Genomic DNA, 22144 nt, shown 5'->3' on the forward strand with positions numbered 1-22144 from the left:
TAGTTACGGTCTATTGACTCTGGCAGATCATATACAAATCATATGAAAATAATATCATATTTTACCTGTACAGGTAAATCAAAAAAGACGATTTTGTTCTTTGATGATATAATCAAGTTATGATAACATCCAATACAAAAATCAACAATACCGTTAGAAAAATAAATATTGATATAAGAATCAGAACCAATCATTTTGTATGGGTTTTGCATAAAATAAACACAAAAAACGAGTTCATAAAGCATTGATGATTGTTTTTAAGGCCGTCGACATCTCCGTCACGGCTGAGTAAGTTTGTGAAATAATCCATCAATCAAACGTTGACTACCAACTGATGTAGTTAAATTGATCGTGATTGGATAGAGATTGTCACGTGGCTGGTATAAGTCTCTCTAATCTTGTCATTTTCAAGTTGTAATTTAGCTTCATTTATTTTAGATTTATCTTTAGATCGACGGGCTAATTTAGGCACCCCTATTGACAATTTAACGTTCTAAATTATGAATTCAGAGAGTGATTACACACTTTGTAACTTAGATTCTCAACATTATGGAAACGGTTATTCTAATTCAGAAATCCCAAATAATATTTATGGATATAATGCTGTTAATAATCGTTCGTTAGATACGGGACAAAATTATTACGGATCAGAAAATGTCATTCCACACAATTTGTCCGGAGTAGACCTTTCACTTGGAAACGGACAGTGTCTTTCATATCCAGTTAATTCCACTATCATTCCAAGACATTCGAGAAATTCCGGATATGATCTACCTGAAAACCAAAGCCATTTGGTGGACAATTACTTAAATGGGCATAATCATAATGGGTTGACAATAAACGGTGACATTCATCTTGGAGGGGCTCAGATGAGTCTATCTCCCGGACGGACAAACTATCCTAACGCTTGTTTAGAAAATTACGGATCGTGTTCGTTGTCAAACCCGTATGGTTCTTCACTTCAGCAACCGTCACATGCAACACAAATAAAACAGGAGCCTATTTCTGGACAAGAACTGCAAACAAAGCCGTTTCGGTGGATGCAAATAAAACGGAACACCCCGAAAACAGGTAGTGTAAAAAAGTCCATGTTTTGTTTATTACTGTGTTATATTGTAACGTTCTATTTTTTGACAGTTTATGATCGGTATAATGACAGTTTTGTTTGTATACGTATGTTTCTCCCCAGTGAGTTTTCCTTTTGACGCAAATAGGAATACACATAAACCACAGGAAGAAAGTCTCGTGGTATCTGGTTAATAATTTTGTCTAATAGTTACTTGTCTTGTTTTAATGTTTTCATTGCATCGGAATCTTGTAAATTACCGAGAATAATGTTATTCCTCTTGTTTTCAAATGGTTTATTGGTCGATGCTAATAGATAGCAGATCTCGGGGAGAAAAAAAATAGTTAACAAATTATTGTGTTGAAATGTATTCTCAAAATAATGCAGTCTTATCTAAAATAATATACTCGGCGTAATCTTGAAAGATACGCAGCATGCATTTTATCGGAAATATCATTTTTCATGTGATATGATTATAAAAACATATGAATTTGTAAATTCACATTTCACATTCTTCTAAATATTTAATTTGGCATTTCTTTTATCTATTTTTGTCGCTTTCTAATTTCAACAAAATTAAGATCAAATAGAATTGGTTAAAAGCATAAGATTTGGCGAGCCACAAATTAAAAAAAGAAGGATATTAAATTTAATTCTTCAATTAACGATTAACACTATCAAATTTTATATATTTCTATTTTGAAGGACTGTTTTCCATTAATAACCACACCAAAGATATTTCAATTTTAATTAAATTTAAGGTTTAAATATAAAGATTATCATTTATAATATATATATTAAGACACCACTTTCGCTGCATGTGTTTCAGAAATGGAAAGTAAACTGAAAATTTGCTACCGGTTTCAAACTCATCAGCCACATACAAGGCTGAACAGTATTTAAATATATATATTTATTTTTCAATTCTATAAATACGATTCATAGAACTTATAAAATCTTGATAATACAATGAATAAACTTGTATCAAAAGGTCTTAAAATAGCATAATTACAGAAAAAAGAAGCGAACATACTATTAACATATCATGATAATATACTTGAAAATCTAAACTTTTCATAGATACTCGTTAGAAATTGGAATTATTTGAATTTGAAAATAGGAAATTTAATTTTTATTTCAACAATTATTTTTCTAACGGTCAGTTGTTTTTATATAGATGTATAATCTTGAACTAAGCCCCAACGAGAACGGTTATAATCAAAGCTTAACAAAGGAAAACATATATTTTACAAAACTGTAAACCACATTTTGGTTTGTTTCTGGGAGGCATTTCAATCTTTTGATCAGAACAAATATTGACAATAAATTACATAAGTATAAAAATATGTAAAAAGAATTAAAGAATTAAATCATAATATTTGACATGTTGAGTGCTTTATAAGTTATCCTTATAGGGGGGTTGTAAAACCTTCAAAAAGAAACTTTGAAAGTTGTTTATATTTTGTTGTCTTTTTAAATATTTCTAAAACAAATCAAAATAGATGATAAGATGCTTTCATGCTTTTTATAAATATATACAACTGCATATGGAAAATCGTAGTTCTCTATGTATTAACGCTTTTTTTAAATTCGAAAGCAAAGCTAATTAATTACGCCTTAGAGAAAAACAACTAATAGACCTGATCTGTATCTTGACTTCTGCGGTTAAATTAAAAATAGTTGTGGTGTCTTTTATGGGAAACAATACACGGATGATTCACATATTTAATTTCAATTTGAAATTTATTGTCTTATTAATTAGGAAGGTGATTGAGAAAACTTATAAATAAATGATTCGATCTTAACATAACATGTTTAGCCTTGATTTATCCTATGACTGATGTGGTTAAATTTTACTAATTTAAAAGTATGCTACAATTAGAATAATAATAAAAAGGCGGAATATTGATCTCAAAACCTTAAAATATATGTTTATATAGATAATTGTTATTTACCGGATGACTATACAAAACAAGTAAACGTGATTTTTATTTAGACATTTCTGTTGTCAATTTTGCAATAGTGCTAATTTCTTAATCACGGGAAAGTCGTTTTATTGTTATGAGCAAAATTCCTGCAATAAGTGAAGCTGTTTGCTATTGAATGACTAGTGACTATGATAGACCGCGCCATCAAATGAAACTATGTCCTTGTTATTTTGCCCATTTTGTTCTTGCTTGGTCAGTGAGAACTTTGTATAAAAAACGACTTCTTAGTCTTTTTACACGAGACCTTATATAAAATAATTACAAATCGTTCATGATTCTTGTGCACTCGTGTACATATACCACATCTTCTCATATCTATTAAATCCCGAACCCGATTCAGTATATTACAAATTAAAATCTGTTTTATTTCCAACCAATTTCACTTTGCAGCTTGGAAAATTTATTTTTCGAAATTAAAACAGTGTAGTTATTTAACAACCCACCAACATACCTTCACCCCTCTTTTCTTTATTTACAAAATCATATGTCACGTGGAAAGGAAAAATATTGAATACGCATTTTTACTGCGACCAAATTGTTGAGAAATATACCAATTTTATAAAAGTAAAGACATTAGACCGACAAGTTCCTGTCACAAGATGGCAGATTATATGTTTTAAGGGTAATGATAAGTCTGTCATAGTTTTGTCACATCTTATGAAAAATGTTTCAGGAGAACTTTACAAGTTGTTTGACAACGTTTCCTTGTATAATTACACCCCCTACTTGTAAAATATATAATGTCCATTATGAAGACTATTTATCATTGTCCATGGCGTTGATTCACTGGTGTTGTTATTTACACCTGTTGATATTTATAGAATTTCATCATGTTTTGGGAATCACCAAATATATAAACATAGTATTGGTGATCTAGACTTAATAAACTCTACTAACCTTTTAATCCCTTATGCCTATATTGTCTAGCGAGATAAATAAATAAGGCATTTTAGAGTTTATAAATGGAATTTATTTGTACCAGAATGTGGACAAGAATTCCATGTTAACTTCTTTTAAGTAAATATCCATATATGTATTGCCCAGTTCTCAATGAGGATAATCTTCATGAATGTGAACAATTGGCGATTGGGAAAATATTCTCATTGGAATGTTTGCATTTTTGGATGGGCAGTTGTCAATTTGGTTTTAGAAGAAAAAATAAACGATACTTTATAGTTTAAAAAACTCTTATAATTATGTTATAACTCTTTTATTATGTATAGATATTTTTTTCATACGGGTTCGAATTATATACTTGTATTTTTTTTTCTGTTTTTATTACCTATTTTCAAGTTCATCAAACGATAAAAATGCTCAATGAAAATAACGGTTAACATATCTGTTTTTTTTGTATTAAAAAAAAAAAAAAGAGGCAACAATTCCCGTTTTTAATATGATATTGATGGAAGTAGGGAATCGAATATACTTTTTTCAGTTTTTAACCCCCTTAGAAACAAACAAATGTATTTTGACTTGAAGGATTGTGTATTAAATTTATAATTGCCTGTTTGATATCAAAAGGGTTGATTTGGTTTAAAAGACACATACTTGTTCAGATAATTTTTTAAAAGCAGCGTTTCATTGCAATTGTAGTCGATGTTGTCGTCTGCTTAAGCCAAACGCATCCGCCAGAATTGGCTCTTCACTATTCTATTCTGAATCTTTCCAGTGTTTACATTACTAGTCAAAGTTGAGTAGTATAGTCTACCCATTCAATATCTTGCATGTACTAATCCACTTTAGAAGTAAAAAGTAAATATTGTCTTTTATTAGTAAATTTGCTTTTCTATTAAATTATTCGGATCTTCGTCGACATGTAAATTAATAAAATACACATTGAAGTTTTATCACGTTCAACCGGTGCCAAACGTTCTAGAGATAATATATGACTCCGCAAGAAGTAGGAATGTTCAGAAATATGAAATTGTAGATCAGTACATGATATATGGTATACGTTTGACTCATATTTGAGAATACGAGAAACGTGCATTAAACAGATTCTTTAGATTATACCTTAAAATATGTCCCGAAGCAGCAAGAACACTGTATTGGTACAAAAATTTACAATTTGAATGCCTACATAATTTTGTTTACTGCAAATAGATTTTTTTTTTAAATACAAGTAAAATTTAGTTTCCAACATGGTTTTAAATCGTTCATTTTAGTTGGTTTAGTTAGAGGTGGGAACGTTAGTTGCACCCTGGTTAGTGGGAATAAAGTTAGGCATGGGTACTTTTGTTGCACCCTGTTTAGTAGGTTAAGCAAGGGATGGTTACGTTGGTTGCACCCTGGTAAGTGGGTTAAGTGAGGGATGGCGGTTGGTTTGTTGCACTATCAGTGTTTAAAAGAAGCTTTGAAATGGAATTCGTTTTAATATATATTATTATTTTAATTTATATCTTTGTATACCATATGTTACAAATATTTCAAAACAGAAAACTGCATCCATTAATTTTTAACAATATTTGAAATTTAAAATCACTGTTATATTGTGTATAATACACATTTTGATAGAATGTTATAAAGCTGTTTATTTGAAACTTGTGCCTTATCGATATTAGTAATTCAAATATTTTCATACCTTTTACCTTTTTCATAAAAGGGCACACGTCTTATCCCAGTGGGACGTAAAAAAAGAATGGCGTAATAGAGGCCTTATTCAGGGGTAATGACTGCAAAACATTTAATATCCCTCTCAACATCCAAGAAGTGATTATATCGCTTATATTCATGGTTTGATATAAAAATAAATTCATTAAAGAACCATTATATTTTTTTGCTTTATAAAAGTAAAGCTTTACACTAACCACAGTTTACTTATAGTCCCCGTTGGCCCCATTATGAATGCCCGACGAAAAATTAATATTTCAAACACCTTATGTGTCCGATTTCAACAGATGCTGTTCTTCTTTCTCTATTTAAATCAACGTGAAAACGATCATCTTTCATCCATTGTATGAACTGTAAAATTTAACATAATAATCATCCAAGAATCGATGAATTAAGACATTAGCTGCGATCCTGAGACATTAACTGCGGCCCTGCATCAGAGATCACTTTCGGAATATCGACAGGTTAAGCAGATACAAGAGGCTAAAAGAGGCATCAAATTAAAATCATGTCCTTTTTAGAAATGATTTATAAAAGTTGTTTTGATCGATTTTCTCCCCATTTAACAGTCGACATGGAATAAACTTTTCTGCTTCCTTTTTCATGCTTAATGGTTCGAATATGTTAGTGCCAGCTTCACGTGGTTTGAAATTTAATCCCACAGACATGCCTTATATATATTTATAATTCATTAAACTATTTTAAGCTCTTAATTTTATTATGAAATATTAATATATGATCAAATCTATAGTGACTTGCCTTTTTTTACTATCAAAAGTTCCATAAAGAAAATCATATTCATTGAAAATTAGCCAACCAAACTTCAATTCTCTATGTTTAAATATAAAAAGAAGATGTGGTATGACTGCCAATGAGACAACTCTCCACAAGAGACCAAAATGTAACAGAAATTAACAAGTATAGGTCACCCTTGGTAAACCTAAATTATCCAAAAATGAGTGTTTTACAATGTAAAGGTAACTAACGCGAAATATATTAGTAACTGGGAGACAAATATTTGACGTCACGGACTTTCAGACTTAATTATAATTCTCATTTAGTATTTGCTTCCCTTTCTTCACACCTATCATCAAAATGTCCGTTCTTCTTAACACTTACAAGACAACAAACGCTCTTTAATTACGTAGAAGTCTCGTGGAAGATCACGTTAATTACGATATTTCTAAACTGTCTACCTTAAATCACAGCTCTTTCCGCTGAAGACGGTGGTAATTGCGCTGCTCAGAAATGTCCAGTTAAACTGCAAATGACGGAAACAGAATTCAATCATTATGGACAGAAACGTCTGCCTTTATTGTCTTTTTAAAATGATTGAGATTACTAGTAAATGCTTTCTTATGCGATGTTAGTATATTAGGTTACACGTGCTTTTTATTTCTCCAATAGTCACGTAAATAACAATCGCATTCAATCTATTGGGTTGTTATCTGTATGCAGTTTGCTATCATTTTGCGAAGTAAGATACACATAAACTCATCATAGAAGATACCAGACTTCAAATTGCAATTAGACTACCCAGTACCCGATCTGCGACATATTTAGTAAAACTTTCACCCGCCCAGAGCCTGAAGTCCATTAGATTATGGTAAATAATTGTTATTTTATGGACGATTTATGGAACTTGAAATATTTTATTATGAGACATCAGTCTGTTCTTGAAGACTCATGTTGCTCTTATTCTAGATGATTGATTGTTTTGTTGTTGGGTTTCTGTCTTGCCTGCGTACACAGTCAAGTGTTTAATGTCGTTATGTATGGCTATAGCGTCTGGTGGCCTTTTGGAATACGTGTTGGGCCCCACGACCATGAATCTAGGACTTCTCAGAAGATACCCACCTTCTAGTCCTATTGTCGTCCTGAACATGCATGACATATTATCCACTGGACGTTAAGCAATAAACGATCAGTCGATATCGTCGTATGGTCGTCCTTGATAGTTTATTTACTGCTTAATAGTTTAATTGGTAGATTGTCAACTTGTCGCGATAAAAATAGACTGTTAAAAGTTTGTCCGAAAAAGAAAAAAATCCCCCCCCCCCCCCCCCCCCCGAAAATCAAATGGTTGTAGCCTTAGCGAATTGATTCTTAAAATACATCAAATTGCATCTTAATTGAAAACTATATAATTATTTGCAGAATTGAATTATTGGTAAACAGTTGCATACGCAAATTTTATGGAGCTTTATGGCACCGACTATAGATAAAAGAATGCAATAACGAAAACTTTATTTGTTACAAATCTGTTTATCCACTTGAAACAAAATATGACAATTTTAAGAAATTATAATGGTAGATCTTAAAAACTGTTACTTAAAGAACACAAATGTTCCTGGTTCGATTCCCGTTTGGGATGAAAATTTCAGGAACTCAATTTTCGGCTCTCCCTTGACACCATTTGCGAGTATGGTCTTGAGGAAACGATGATAGTCCGTCGGACGGGGACGATAAATGGCTGGCCCGTGTTAAGAGAGAGCCATATCTCTTGCACGTTAAAGACACCCTTGTAGATTTCGAAAAAAAGTAGGCTAATGCTGCCACTCGCACCCGCAAAGTGGAAAGGGATTAATATAAGTTGTAAAACTTGTTTCCCAATCCACTATAAATAAATATGTTTAAACTAAAGATTCTTTGAAAAAATATTTTAATACCACTAGAATGTTTTATATTTTAAAACTTCAAATTCAGAATATTATATAAACTATTCATCTCTCGACAAAATATAGAACGCCACACGTCACTCACTATATAGCTGTATTTTAATAATAGACTTATACTTTTATTGGAGAGTAATCGCATAGCACTATATGGACCAATTTGTTTTTGTTACGGTAAATGAAAAATGCCGATAATTGAAAACATGGTTGGTGACAGTCAGCAAAATCAAAATTTCACACATCCGGAATATTTCATTTGATATATTCTACTGCTCTACGATGGCCATATTAAGCCGAGTTTGAGAGTCAATAACGGAGAGGGACTTGATTATTCGGGTTATATTTCACACCCACTATAAATATTTTCTCAAAACCGATTTCATTGAGAGAAATCCATTTATTGATATTCAGTCGATCAATGATGACTAAATTGCTTTATCTAATCTGTTTTATGTGCAAATATTGATATAACAAAGAGATTTTATTACTTTCTAAATACACACGTAAAAAGCTCCTCCTTTTAACAATTTATAAACTCATTTTGTAGATTAACTATGATACCGGTCTTATCAGGTCGATCACATGAAATAGTTTGTTTAGAAAATTAGAATCCTTGCCTCAAGTCAGAATATAGTCTTAAATGACACTTTTTCATATTAAAATAATGATATGGTTCAACAGAACATTATGATATCAACTCTATATAGGGGATATTATTTAATTCGGGTTCTCTACAGTTGAAGATAGGAAAGTTATTTTCACTTCTATTTTGTAAATATACAAACCTCTCATTTTCCTGACACAGATGCTGAAAAATGAAATACTTTTGAACAGATCTTTATATTTTTGCAAGCATTTAAACAAAACATTATAATCTAAATCTTGAATATTTTTTTCATATAGCTGTTCACAATATAATTTACACGATACACTAAAATAATACAATCCCTGTAAGTTGGAAAATGTCAAATGTAAATTTGCATTTGTAAATATACCATAATTGATATATTTTCAAATATGACATTTATTAAAATTTGCAAATTCACTGCCCTGTAACAGTACATGAAACCTACTTCTTCAATGGTGACCTATTAGTATGTACGCGAGGTTGGGGGAAGTAAGATAAAAATGAGCAATGAGACAGTTATCAACCAGAGTTAAAATGTAGTTGAAGTTTTCAATGACAGGTCACTACATGGCTTTGCATCACTATATGTCGTCCTTTTCTCCTTGTAAATGAATTCCCGAGAAGCTGAAAGTTCTGCCAAGAACATCTTCTTTCTTCTTTAAGTAAAAGAGTGAGATGAAAATAGATACAGTTTATACGGTGTGTTTTTTTTTGCATTCTCATATTCTGTATGTGCCTGTCCAAAGTGAGGAGCCTGTTATTCGCTGTTGTCGTTTGTAGTTGTCGATCATAATTGTATATAGTTTGTACATAAATCAGGTATTATATCAAAATATAAATTTTATAGCCTTTTAAAAATTGCTATGTGGTTTGTGTTTTTGTTCATTTTTGAAGGCCGTATGGGGACACATTGTTGCTAAAATCTTCGTTTTTTTGTTTTTTCTGAATTGTTGTCTCATTGGGACAATTAAACCACATCTGTTTATGTTGTTTTGTAATGTATTGAGACGAAACTTCTATTGTGGAATGTTGAACATCGTTTTTCATGAAAGTCAGCATTGAATATAAGTGGTTTATATATCTGAACATATTTTCATTATTGAAGAATATTTAGGTTTTTTCATGTTCAATGTAATATGCTCGCATTAAGTTTGACGCTTTAATCACCAAATATCGACTGGCTAAGGGTATGTTGTCAAATTATGTATTATTTAAAAGAAATGAAAAATGTGTCCACAAATGTAAATATTACTAATGTTAATAGGGGTTAATAAATGTGGTAATAAAGTGACAAAATTATTAACTTATAAAGTCATCATATATTACAAATTATATTTTCATCGTTTGATGAATGAAGGCAGGCCACTTCAAAAATGACTGATGAACTGTAATATAGAAATTCGGATTTCTCTCTGCACCGACATCGATTCATATGTTACACACTTGTCTATAACGTGTTTTGGGACACATTTTTACTGTCATTGGTACAAACTTCCCGAATCAATCATATGTTTTGACAAGTTTGTCAGTTAAATCGCCATCAGCTAGGCCGGTGATTTGTAAACGAATTTAGTCAGAAGATATTACTGTAGATTTAGTAATCTGACATAATTTCACTTTCGTGACCTTAAATCGTACCATTTCTATCAATAAACCAGCTGCAATAATGCTTTAAATTAAATGAAAACTTTTCCATTTTTAAAGACAAACTCGGTTGCTTATTGGTTCAAAATCAAAGACTTAAAATAATCAAATTAATAGCATTACATATAGAATTAGAATAAATAATTCTCTGTGTATATTTTTTAAAATTTATTTATTACTCAATTTTAAAATTGTAATGGCTGAATGTACTACAAAACCGACCGTGCAAGGGGTGTATAGCCAGTCAAGGTCGTTAAAAAACTCCCATCGTCGTACAATAGAACAAAACTTTAGAATTTGTATAAATTTCAAGTTTTTAAGTTTTGGTGTTGTCTTTGCTTCTAGACTACAAGTATGTTATAATTCTAACAACACGGATATTCAATTTAATTTTGACATTCTAGAATATCAATTCCAAAAACTTTATTTGTTTGTTTTTTGTTTATTTCATACTATTTGCGAGCCATAAACCAAATGTTTGAACAAATCACAGTCATCCTTTATGCCACTGTGTCGACAACTAACCATAGTGCAATGAAAATTTACATGCTAATTCTTCAAACTTTTAACTCAGGCCTTGTCAAATCCCATTCATTTTTATAGTAATAACCTACATTGTACATATACCAGTTGTGTAATATGGATTAAAATTAGCATTTCCTGAAAAGGTTTTATAAGACCAACATTGAAGGTTTTTTTTAAATACATAAATTACAAGTGTTTCAAAATAGTAAATCTCAATTTTTGCATTATAATACTGTCAATTAACTTTTGTCTTTCAATATGACATTTTTCGATTTTATAAACCACAACGTTATTGACCTAATATTAAACGATTAGACAAGATACATAGTTTACGACGACTACATGCAAAAATCATAACCCTAATTTTATGTATATATAGTTTTAAGACAATATTTCAAACAGTTAACATTTGATACCACCCACTTTCTCATAGCCTTTTTGTTTATTGACATGTTCGTTTTCTCCCATGGTCTACTACAAGGTGCTAAGATGACTCAACGACTCTATGTTCTTTAATGTGTGTCTATGTTGTAAAGTGTATGTCATAGTTTGAATGTTTGAGGTGTTCAGATGATATACATATTTTATCGTTCTTTTGAAGTTGTAATTTGATGATTATTATAGGTGTCATATTGATATGTCGAATCATATAATAAGTTTTTATTTGTTTGTTACGTAAATTATCGTAAAAGGATTGCTAATCCATTCCGATGTTATGAGATGACAAAAACGCAGAGATGACCAAATCCTAATATCAGAACAGAACTGAACAGATCAGTCGTAAAATGCGGACAGTAAAATGATGTATAGGAGAATGTTGTTTTGCTGATCTAAAGTGATTGGATGGTATTTTTAAACTAATCCGTTCCTATTTTATTGTGCTTTTATAAGAAATGAAAGTAAAAGTATTACAACAGTTAAGTTTAATGAATGCTTACTATCTGTTAAAAGATATGAAATCTAAAAATATATTTTCTATAAGGATATACTATCGTTTTTGACACACTTCTAAATATATCGTACCGTGCACAGGTGTTTCCCATCAAAATCAGAGATATCTGTGCCAATACAATACGATGTTTATCCGATAAAAATTTGTTCATTACCAATAAATGTCCAAAATCACTTTTGCTTTAATTATAAGTTGGTGGTAATGTTGTCAAGGTAAGCGTGGATGGGTTTTTTTTATTAAGCATGTCTGTGAAATGTTTAAATAAAGACATTTAACATCATATAAACATGTTCTAAATCTATATCTGTATTTCCGATGTTATTTTAATTTCATACAAACAATCACATTCTGTTGATTGTGGTCAGACAAGGATGTCCATTTTTTCCGCAGCTGTTTCTTCAAACGAAAAAAAAAGTTATGAATGTGTGTCCTCACGTTTACCTATCTAAGAACCATACATGTTACACAAGAATGACAACTCTTACACATATGGAATAAATAATATGTATTTTTGTATATGTACATAGTGTGTCCTCACGTTTACATTTCTATGAGCCATACATGTTACACAAGAATGACAACTCTTACACATATGGAATAAATAATACGAGTATTTTTTTGTATTTGTACATATACAAATGTTGGTGCACCTTTTCACATTGAATAATTTACAATAAAAGTTGTCAATTTTTGATCCGGTACAAGTATATTCGATTGGAGTATTTGTGTATTTGTACATATACAAATGTTGGTGCACCTTTTCACATTGAATAATTTACAATGAAAGTTGTCAATTTTTGATCCGGTACAGGTATATTCGATTGACCTGCAATAACAATTAAAATCACCCATAAAACAATATCTGACAAAATTTGAATGTCATTACCATATTAATATTCCGATCAGTTTTTGTAAATAAATTATAGAAAAGGTACATTGGTGCGTTTTTCTAATAAATCCTAAATATGGAGGTGTTTTGATGTGTGTTAAGGTTTCAAGGATAGAAAGTACAAAAATAGACACCATTACAGGGGGGGGGGGGGGGGGGGGGGGGGGAGAGATTCATTTTGTGATTGTTAGTGTTTTCCCAAAGCTATGTATTAAACCAGTCAATGTTTATAATAATGAAATTAAGGAGTCACACAATATTGAACAAAGTTATGGTATTTCGCCAATTTTACTTGCTCAAAGTTAATGTACATTCATTTATATTTTAAAATCGGATCATACGCTACAGTACACTTGACTTTTAGATTCGACACTTTTTGGGGGTTTTTCTGACATCAAGGATGCAGGATGAAGAACCAATTTTTTAAACCTAATTGTGTATGTATTTCCCCCGCCTTTATTTCAATAGTAACACATTTCTTTTTCATTCTCCTTTTGAAAAAACATTCTTTTAAAAAGAAATTTAGAATAATACAATTATTTTAAGATACCAAAAAGAGGACTTCTTAGTGCTTATAATACTTTTATAAAATAAAAAATAAAAAGGATAACAGATTGATTGTAAATTGATTTAATTAAAATTTTACACGATTAATCTGAGAGAGAACAAATGCACAACAAATATATAAAAGTAATGTCGAAAAGAGGGTGGACTGGGTTAATAGAATGATGCTATTGACAAAACTACTTGTATATAATGTATGTAAAGGAATAATGAAAAGCTGCACAACAGCAACGTCTATACTGCCATTTCTTATATACCTTAAAACTTATGATACTGAGACTACTGCTATGCTAGCCTTCTACTATAATAATGATTAAATAACTATGAGAGAACATTTTCCCGCCAAAATTATAATGGATAATATCTCGAAAACAAGCACATTGACCTATATATTGTTTTGGCTTTTTTGGTTCCTTTATTTATCCCTTATCATTATATACTAGTGTTATGAAAAGCTTGTTTATTTTGAATTAGAGTAGCAAACCTCCTTAACTAGGCAGAATGATCCAAAGTCATTGTCACTATAGGGTAACACATATTTATCAGATTTGTATATATTCAAATGCTTCGACTTTTATTAAGAGGATATTATTTGACGAAATGAATTCTATGGTTTTAGTCTATCTTACTGCAATGCTAATTCCTGAAGGTTTTGATTGTATAGACATCTACTTGGCACAAAGCATAGCGATGAAACACGAATATGTAAAATATTTATATCATAAATAGAAAAATAGTACGTATTCCATCAAAAGCGATAGACCATGGAAATCAAGTCCGTTTTAAAGACATACATGTACTGTCTGTCATGATGACGTAAGAATGTTAGGAATGGTAAGACTCTTCAAAGATAGGCTCTGAAACGAGAATAGCCAAAACAAGATGCCATTAAATTTCTAGCATGACCTTTGTAAAGGCTTGAAATATTACAAGGTTTTAAATATTTTTCTTTTATATTTGTTTGGGTTAATGTTTTATTGTATGGAAGGGAAAGAACCATGATCACGTAAATATTATCTTTATGGAATACAAGATCATAATGTTTTTCTTTTCTGATTTATTCTATTTTATTAGAGCATTCTCTTTTAATTTTTATTGCACTAAAAATAATTTTGGAACTCCTTGCAAAGTTATAATGTTGATTTCTGTATATTCTAAAGAGAGTGGTTTGATGTTCACAAATATTTTATACATTTTTCTTTGTCCATAAAAGTATCTCAGAATGATCTCCAAAGATTTGAAATTGTTATTGATCATCAGACACTGTAACAAGAGGCAAAAAGCAAAGTTTTTGAAATATTACAACGGCAAACAAGATAGCGTGGATAAGTGAGCACTAAAATCGTTTTTCCATATTTATTGCACTAATTTTAGCATTTTGAATTTGCTTATTTTTTTTACTCTGAAATAACAGTTTTTCATTTTTGATATTTCCTACTGTTTTTCTGTCAAACCTGACATAGTAATAAAAATTGTTTTAGACAACCAATTGCTAAAATATAACGGAAACACACAGTGTGATGTTTAACACTGACTTGATGCCATGTTCAATTTGCGTACGTCGTCATGCAATTTACAGAAGTTGCAATTCGTTTCTTTCAGTATCAGTTACGGAAACTTAGAATGAATTCCTGTTCCCTGGCAGTTCTTAAAATGTATCAAAATGTATAAAATTATTCTCTGACAAAAGAAGTTTGCTCTTTGCGTGATAACGGTAGAAAACCATACCTTTGTCTTGTTTCTTGAAATGAATACTTGTTGTGAACTTCAAAACGCGTTAACTCTGACAATATTCCTGTTTATGCGTTTACCTAATCGCCTGAGCTTTCATTGAAATACATTGAAATGAAAAATTAATTCCTTGATATAAAAACGGAATAAGATCGTCAATCACTTTAAAAATGTGATCATAGCGTTTAATACTATACCATGTTTCAATTGTTGAAACAAGCACGTTTGTGAAGATGATTTGGTCTTGGCGGTATGACACCGACAATGAAAACAAATATTACCATACCCAACACGTGGCGCTTGCACAAATGAAAATCTAATGTTCCATGATTTAAGAAAGTAAATATAATTAAATCTCAAGTCATTGTATAATTTCATCCCTTGATATTTGATCAGCGTCTTTCCAGCTCTTTTCTTTACCTGCAATCTATTGTTTCTATTCTTACAGTAGAGTAAAGCTAAGTTTTGAAATCACTTAAAAAGCAATAAATCGACAGCCTGCTTTTGTTGAACTTAATTAAATTTGCATCATGAAGGAGTTATTATATTGTGATTTCTCTGTGTAACTATGTTATATGAAAAGATGACGAAAGTAGGATTTTTTCTCTAAACCAAACAGTCAAGAAATTATAAAATAAATGCAGTTCTTTAGTTTGGATAGACATGTTCAAGAATGTAAAAGCACAGTCATATTTGTGTCATGAATGAATACGGTTAAACATCATTTGAAAATGTTACAGAATCCTTTTTTTCTTTTGAACATAAATTCATTCTATTCAGTGAATCCAATTAAACTTTTGTTTAAACAGTTAAAATCAGTAGTTTAATTAAAAAATACATGAGACAAACAATTGGTAAAATTTTAAAACTATATATCAGACACATTTAAAGCTGACTTTTCGTATTATATTTTGATAGTTATAAATAGGCAAATCTATTTTCGGGTTTACTATTTTGGTTAATAAAAAGTAAACTTCATATTTTTTAAATCATAGTAATTATGATAATAATTATAGAATTATGATAAAAAAAAAAAATAATAATGATTATAATGATAAATATGAGAAGTAACATTATTTGTGATATCATGGTGGCATATGCTCAAAACTATGTTCCTTGGCGTATCTGGCGCATGTATCTGATGCATTCAGATGCCGATTCCTAAATAAATGAAAGTCCTTCTACTTGGAAAGTGTTAACCTAATATTTTTTTTTAATATTTTCGGAGATGATATAACTACTCCAATGCATAACTGTATTTTATTAGGGTCTTAAATGAACACAAACTAAAATGGCAGAACTTGAGTATACATTAATGTTGTGCGTTTTACAGGTTTGAAAGAAAAAAAAATGCAAGTTAATCAAAAGTGTTATTCCGGTAATTTGTATAAATTATCAATTTTCAAAATAACAGTCGTTTTTTGGTCGCGTTAACTAACATAAAATAGCTGTGAAGCCGGTTGCATGGACATTATAACGGTGTATCTTTGAGTAGGTTAGTGCGTTTTGATCTTATACGAATGTTATCCAAACTTTCGGATCATCATCAACTTAAATAGGTGCCAATCACCATGTTCAAACAAATTGTAAAGGAATTACCTATACCATGTTAGGACAGCGCTGTTGTTTTTTGCAAGAGTTTTGTCATTTGAAATGTGTTTTTTTTATGAACACCTGAACTTTGAAGCTTCGGGAGTACCACAACGCAGTGTTATTTTCATTTCCCCTTCGAAAAAACTTGACGAATGCTAGATTTTCTCAATTTTTATTAGTAAGTGTTACCTTAGATATAACATCTATGGTGTTGCTATTATTGGGTGGTGCTAGGTTAACTTCATTTAAGCTCAAAGAAAACTGCAGATGATAAATATCAACCTATGTAATACATTGATTTTATTGTATGTTTGTTAGAATTGTTAATGGAAGGTAGGTTGACAAATATTAAAAATTGAACAAAACTTTACGACATCCGCCTCTTTACCGCTTCCGTTAAAATATCATCAAAATGGGAATGTAGTTCTTATTCCGGTCTCGCTACAAAACGTGCTGATATTGCTTGTGTTGGACAAAGAATGATGGATGGCTTATCGCAGATCAAATCTGAGAGATGCCATTTAACAAGCCGTAATTATTTTAGATTTCTTTCGTCTAAGACGTCTGTCATTTACGTAGAAAAGGCAACAAGAAAAAACGCCTAGTTGCATGTCGCGGATTCTGCGGTAGCGGTGATGGACATGTTAATTAAAGATGGGTTTGTTTCATATCTGATAATTTGTTCATTGTGCAAGTAGTGCTTTACAAGCTGAAAGAACCACAAACACTATTCATTGATGCGCTCGTGAAATAATTAACTTACTTAAGTGTAATGCAGTCAGTGTTAACGTAGAACTTCATACATTTTACAAAAATCTTAGTATTCTTGTACTGTTTCTTCATTATAAATAGATACAGATTGGCTTGGGATTTTACAGGGGGAGGGGTATTTTAATTAACATGAATCATGCAGAGCCTTGTGTATATGCTTATGGATAAGAGTTTCTGGACTATGACTTCCATATATTTTCACTAACATAGATTATATTTATATTTTAAATTGAATCGTCCTTTTTTTGTTCTTATTCTGTTTTATTTCAATTTTCACAGTTTTTCCGCAAAGCAACAATGAATATTAGCAAACAAAACGTAGGAATGTTTTAAGAAGCAAATTTTCTCAGCTTTTATTTTAGAAAAGATGATCATCAATGTTTTAATTCTTCAGTGTATAAATCAAATTATTCTGTGAAATTCAACAAGTTCGCAAATTCTTCAATATCCACTGCAGCAAACCATGACTTCTTTACAGCAACAGATATAACTTTACTTTATTATAATTTGTGTCGGCTTCATGATCTAAGAAATAGGGTTAACTATAGAAAGGGCTATATATATATACTGGAAATCACCGACTTCATTATATTCGTTGCAGTGTTACGTTTATGTCTCTTGAAATGTTTCTATTTTTTCTTGATATAATGGCAATTCATTGCCAAAAAAATGTCCAACTTTATTTTACCATGAGAGCAAGTGTAAGAATACGCAAAATAGGGAAAGGTCAAACTTTGGCCTTTTGCTTCTATAAGTTTCTATTCAAATTGCAACATACATTGAACATCTATCATACCACATCCCCTTATTTTTATTTCATTAAGGGTCCAGGTGTTTCTATCTAGTAGAAGTAAATCATATTAAAACTAAGTTTGTGAGGCATATTTTGATAAGGTTTGTTTAGCTTCACTAGGAAGCATTGGTGATAAATCTGTCAGAACCAAAGAAGCCGTATAGCTCCAACCATTACAGGGACTTTATTTATTGTCTAGAAGCAACTAGTAAACATATTTATTATACCAAAAATTATTATATTTTCTCAATGACATTACATAATTATAATTCATATCCTCAGGTATCGACTCACAGCCAATTTTGACATTTTCATGGCAATTGTGACGTGTGGTTGGTCATCAAAGAAGAACGTCACTTTGATGGGAAGAAAAGCTTTTATTTTGCATTCTTTTTTTCCACAAATATCAGGAAATGATTGTGAGAAATATTCAAATTTTCTGGAATTTGTCGTTTTAATCGACTTTTATGATCCTGTGAACGATTTTATTGAAATATGTTTGACAAATTTTATACGTTTTATTCAACAATGGAGACGATTGGGTTAAAACAAATCTTAGTTGGTTTATAGAAGCAGACGACAATATTATGGCAAACCTCAATTATTGCCGTTTTTTATAAATTAAAATACAAAACCTGTTTTTATTTTTAGATGTAAGCTATTAAAATAAAACAATAAAAATAAAATCATTGATAATTGACATTAAAAGTTTAAGAAATTGATACTTGGGACTACGTAAATGAACAAGATAAACTAGGAGGTTGTGCTCCAAATTATTACTTGCAGTAATATGCAATCCAAATCCTATGCCAAAAATTTGTTGCAACACCAGGGATGAAACAAGTTAAGATTCTATGCTTAAACAATGTGTAGCTCTATAAAGGAGAGGAGATTAGACAACGTAATGGGACAGACAAGTAAAGTCTATACATTCGCAATATACCGGCAAGTGGCTCCATGAGTGGGTCTCCCCTAAATCCGCCTCGTGATGATAGCATAGTGAAGTACCTAAAATTACTTTATAGATATAAAATGAAATTGTCCAAGAAATTGTATTAATAATCATTTCTATTTTGTAGTTTGTGCTATTATCCTAAAGGTCGTGTTTTATTTGTTCCGCGTAAACCCGGAAATAACAACATAAATATAAATCAGAACTTGGTTTTTCATATATTTATTAGAATTTTGTTACTTTTGAGACGTTGATTTTTATGTATTTATTCGAATTTTGTTACTTTAGCGACGTTGATTTATATATAACTTTCTAAAAAAAATGTATAAGAAGGAAACTCCTCAAAGGCACAAAGGTTTATAACAGAATGTGTTAATATATATGGGGAAAAGAATATTTGCATTTCGAAAATCTAGAAATTAGTTGAACGACGGAAATAAACACTAAAACTTAAGTATACTTTCTCATGTACCAGGCTAAAAGAAATACAGATATGCTAACAATTAGGTAAACACATAGTTGCTTCAGAACACTTGCAGATAACTTTTCTAGCTCTTATGATAAAACTGTCACCAAAACTCGAGAGTCATATATAGTTGTAGAATTGTTCCATCTGTATCCAAAATTAAACATTCTTTATGCTTTTCCAACAAGTTAAACAAAGCATATTTAATAAAACCAATACAACAGAGCTATAAATCATTGGCTGCCATCTTAAATACACTAGCGTGGATTATTTGATTATGATTTAATTAATATCACTAACTAAAGAAAATTACGTGGCAAAAACAACATGCTTTGTGAATATCAAATAAGTTTCGTATTGTTTTCTCAACTGCACTTCATTCTTATTACATCAGCATTGCTTCGATTCTATTCCGACCCAATACAACTTGGCTGCCTGGGAAGACAGTCTCGTTGACAGTTAACTAAGATGGATGAGTCTTGCCTGTGAAATTCTTATTCTTTAGTGAATTCCCTAATCTGATAGTACGTTAGTTTTTTGTATTGGCCAAATTACTACAAAGCCAGATTTCTGCGATTATTTCAGCGAAGTTCATTTTTCTCTGTTTTGAAGCGGAATATAAAGATATCTTAACCCTTGTCAAAGGTGCCAATATTTGTGAGCCAATAATGATGTTGTTAAGATCTAAGAATTGTATATGACAAAGATAATGACCATCTGACTTCGTCAGTTAATTTAAATGATCACAAGTAATTAATTTCTAATTTTACATATGATATCTTTATTTTTAATATTGTTTCATGCTTCAAACGTTTTTGTAAGCAATTGGTTTCAGGATAGTCGTTCACTTTCGATGAAAAGATTTGTTAATCTTGACTCATTTCAACGATTAACCACAAAAAAGTACAGAAAATAACAAATTTCAAAAAAGCTTAGTATTTTGTATTCTATGTAGGCGATAAAGTCACGTGACAAACGGAAGTTGCACACCATATATCTTCCTGTTTTATTTTGTCACATAAAAAATGTTTCCTTTCAAATGGGTGGAGTAATATATGTTTCATGTAGTAATTTATTAAAATTTATAGGAACAAATTCGGTTGTTGAATTCTAATCACCGCAATTGAACATTTATATTCAAATTAGATTAGAATAAACATTGTAGCACTGAATAATGATGTAAATATTGCGACAACCAATCAATGAACAGAGCAAGTCCATATATCAAATAGGATACAAATATATGAAATAGAAAGAACAAACTATCGGATAATGTAAATTTAAACTCAGAATATTGGTATAATCAAAAGTATTTAAAAATTGTTGAAAACGTTTTAAATTTCGGTTACAATTGGTTTATTCGAAAACCCTGATAAAATGTTGGTACAATCTCGGAAAGTCTCGTTTTGTTACGGGATTCTGTTGCACAGTCTGTATTTTTCTGTGTTCGTCGCTTGACCCCTCCCTTTGGAATCATCCGCATTCATTTCAGTGTAATGGTATTTTTTTATTTTGTTGAATCATTGTCTGTTATATAGTTCGTATATAAATCTGTGCTGAAATATTTGTAAAATTGGTAGCTATTAATTTTACAAGTTAAAGCAACAAAATTTCAGGCAATGCTGGTCCAAGATTGGTTTAGTCTTTCTCTATAGGCTGATTCAAGAGTGGTCTTGCAAACATTTCCAAACCTTTAATTTTTTTCACTGTTTCACATTTTCGAAAAAAATGATGTGGACGTATTCTATAAAAAATGCCGTTTTTACTTATCCTATCTCGATAAATTCAAATATAACCACTAACAGCAATTTGTTTCATTTGCTGATTTATAAAAAGTGAAACGTTTTTGTAATTTACGATGTCGGATGCAGTAATGGAAGGCTTTTTTTTTTTACTTGTAAGCTATTTAAATGATATGCGTTCGGGTTTTTGTGAATTCCTGCTTGTTGTTCTATTACGCCTCTTGTTTTGTTTGTTGTATTCTATTTAAAAAAGTAAAGCTTTTCCATCAGTTTGAGTCTTTAGTTTTTATGCTGTGTTTTGTTTACTGTTTGTCTGAAGTTCGTTTTTGCCATGGAACTGTCAGTTGATTTCAACATATAAATTTTGATATCCCTTTGATATCTTTGGCCTCTCTTTGAGAATTATGGGAATATTCTCTTTCCTTGTTTTAGTGTGTGTCTTTTACAGTTTCCTAAACGTATATTTCTTGAATTTAATTATGAGTTATTTACGTGAATCGAATATTGATTAAGTGGGTTTGAAAATATTTTTTTAATATTAAGACATCCATTGTC

At 30.7% G+C, this 22144-nt stretch overlaps 1 protein-coding gene across 1 annotated transcript in view; it reads left to right on the forward strand.

Moving 5' to 3' along the window:
- The first annotated feature begins 379 nt into the window (after window positions 1-379).
- Window positions 380-22144, forward strand: part of LOC134708549 (homeobox protein Hox-A1a-like) — a 28465-nt gene continuing 6700 nt past the window's right edge. The window contains exon 1 of the mRNA XM_063569186.1: window positions 380-1071. Within this exon, the coding sequence (XP_063425256.1) occupies window positions 501-1071 (571 nt within the window). The 5' untranslated portion in view covers window positions 380-500. The remainder of the gene's footprint in view (window positions 1072-22144) is intronic.

This window comes from Mytilus trossulus, chromosome 2 (assembly GCF_036588685.1).
Source record: "Mytilus trossulus isolate FHL-02 chromosome 2, PNRI_Mtr1.1.1.hap1, whole genome shotgun sequence".
NCBI lineage: Eukaryota > Metazoa > Mollusca > Bivalvia > Mytilida > Mytilidae > Mytilus > Mytilus trossulus.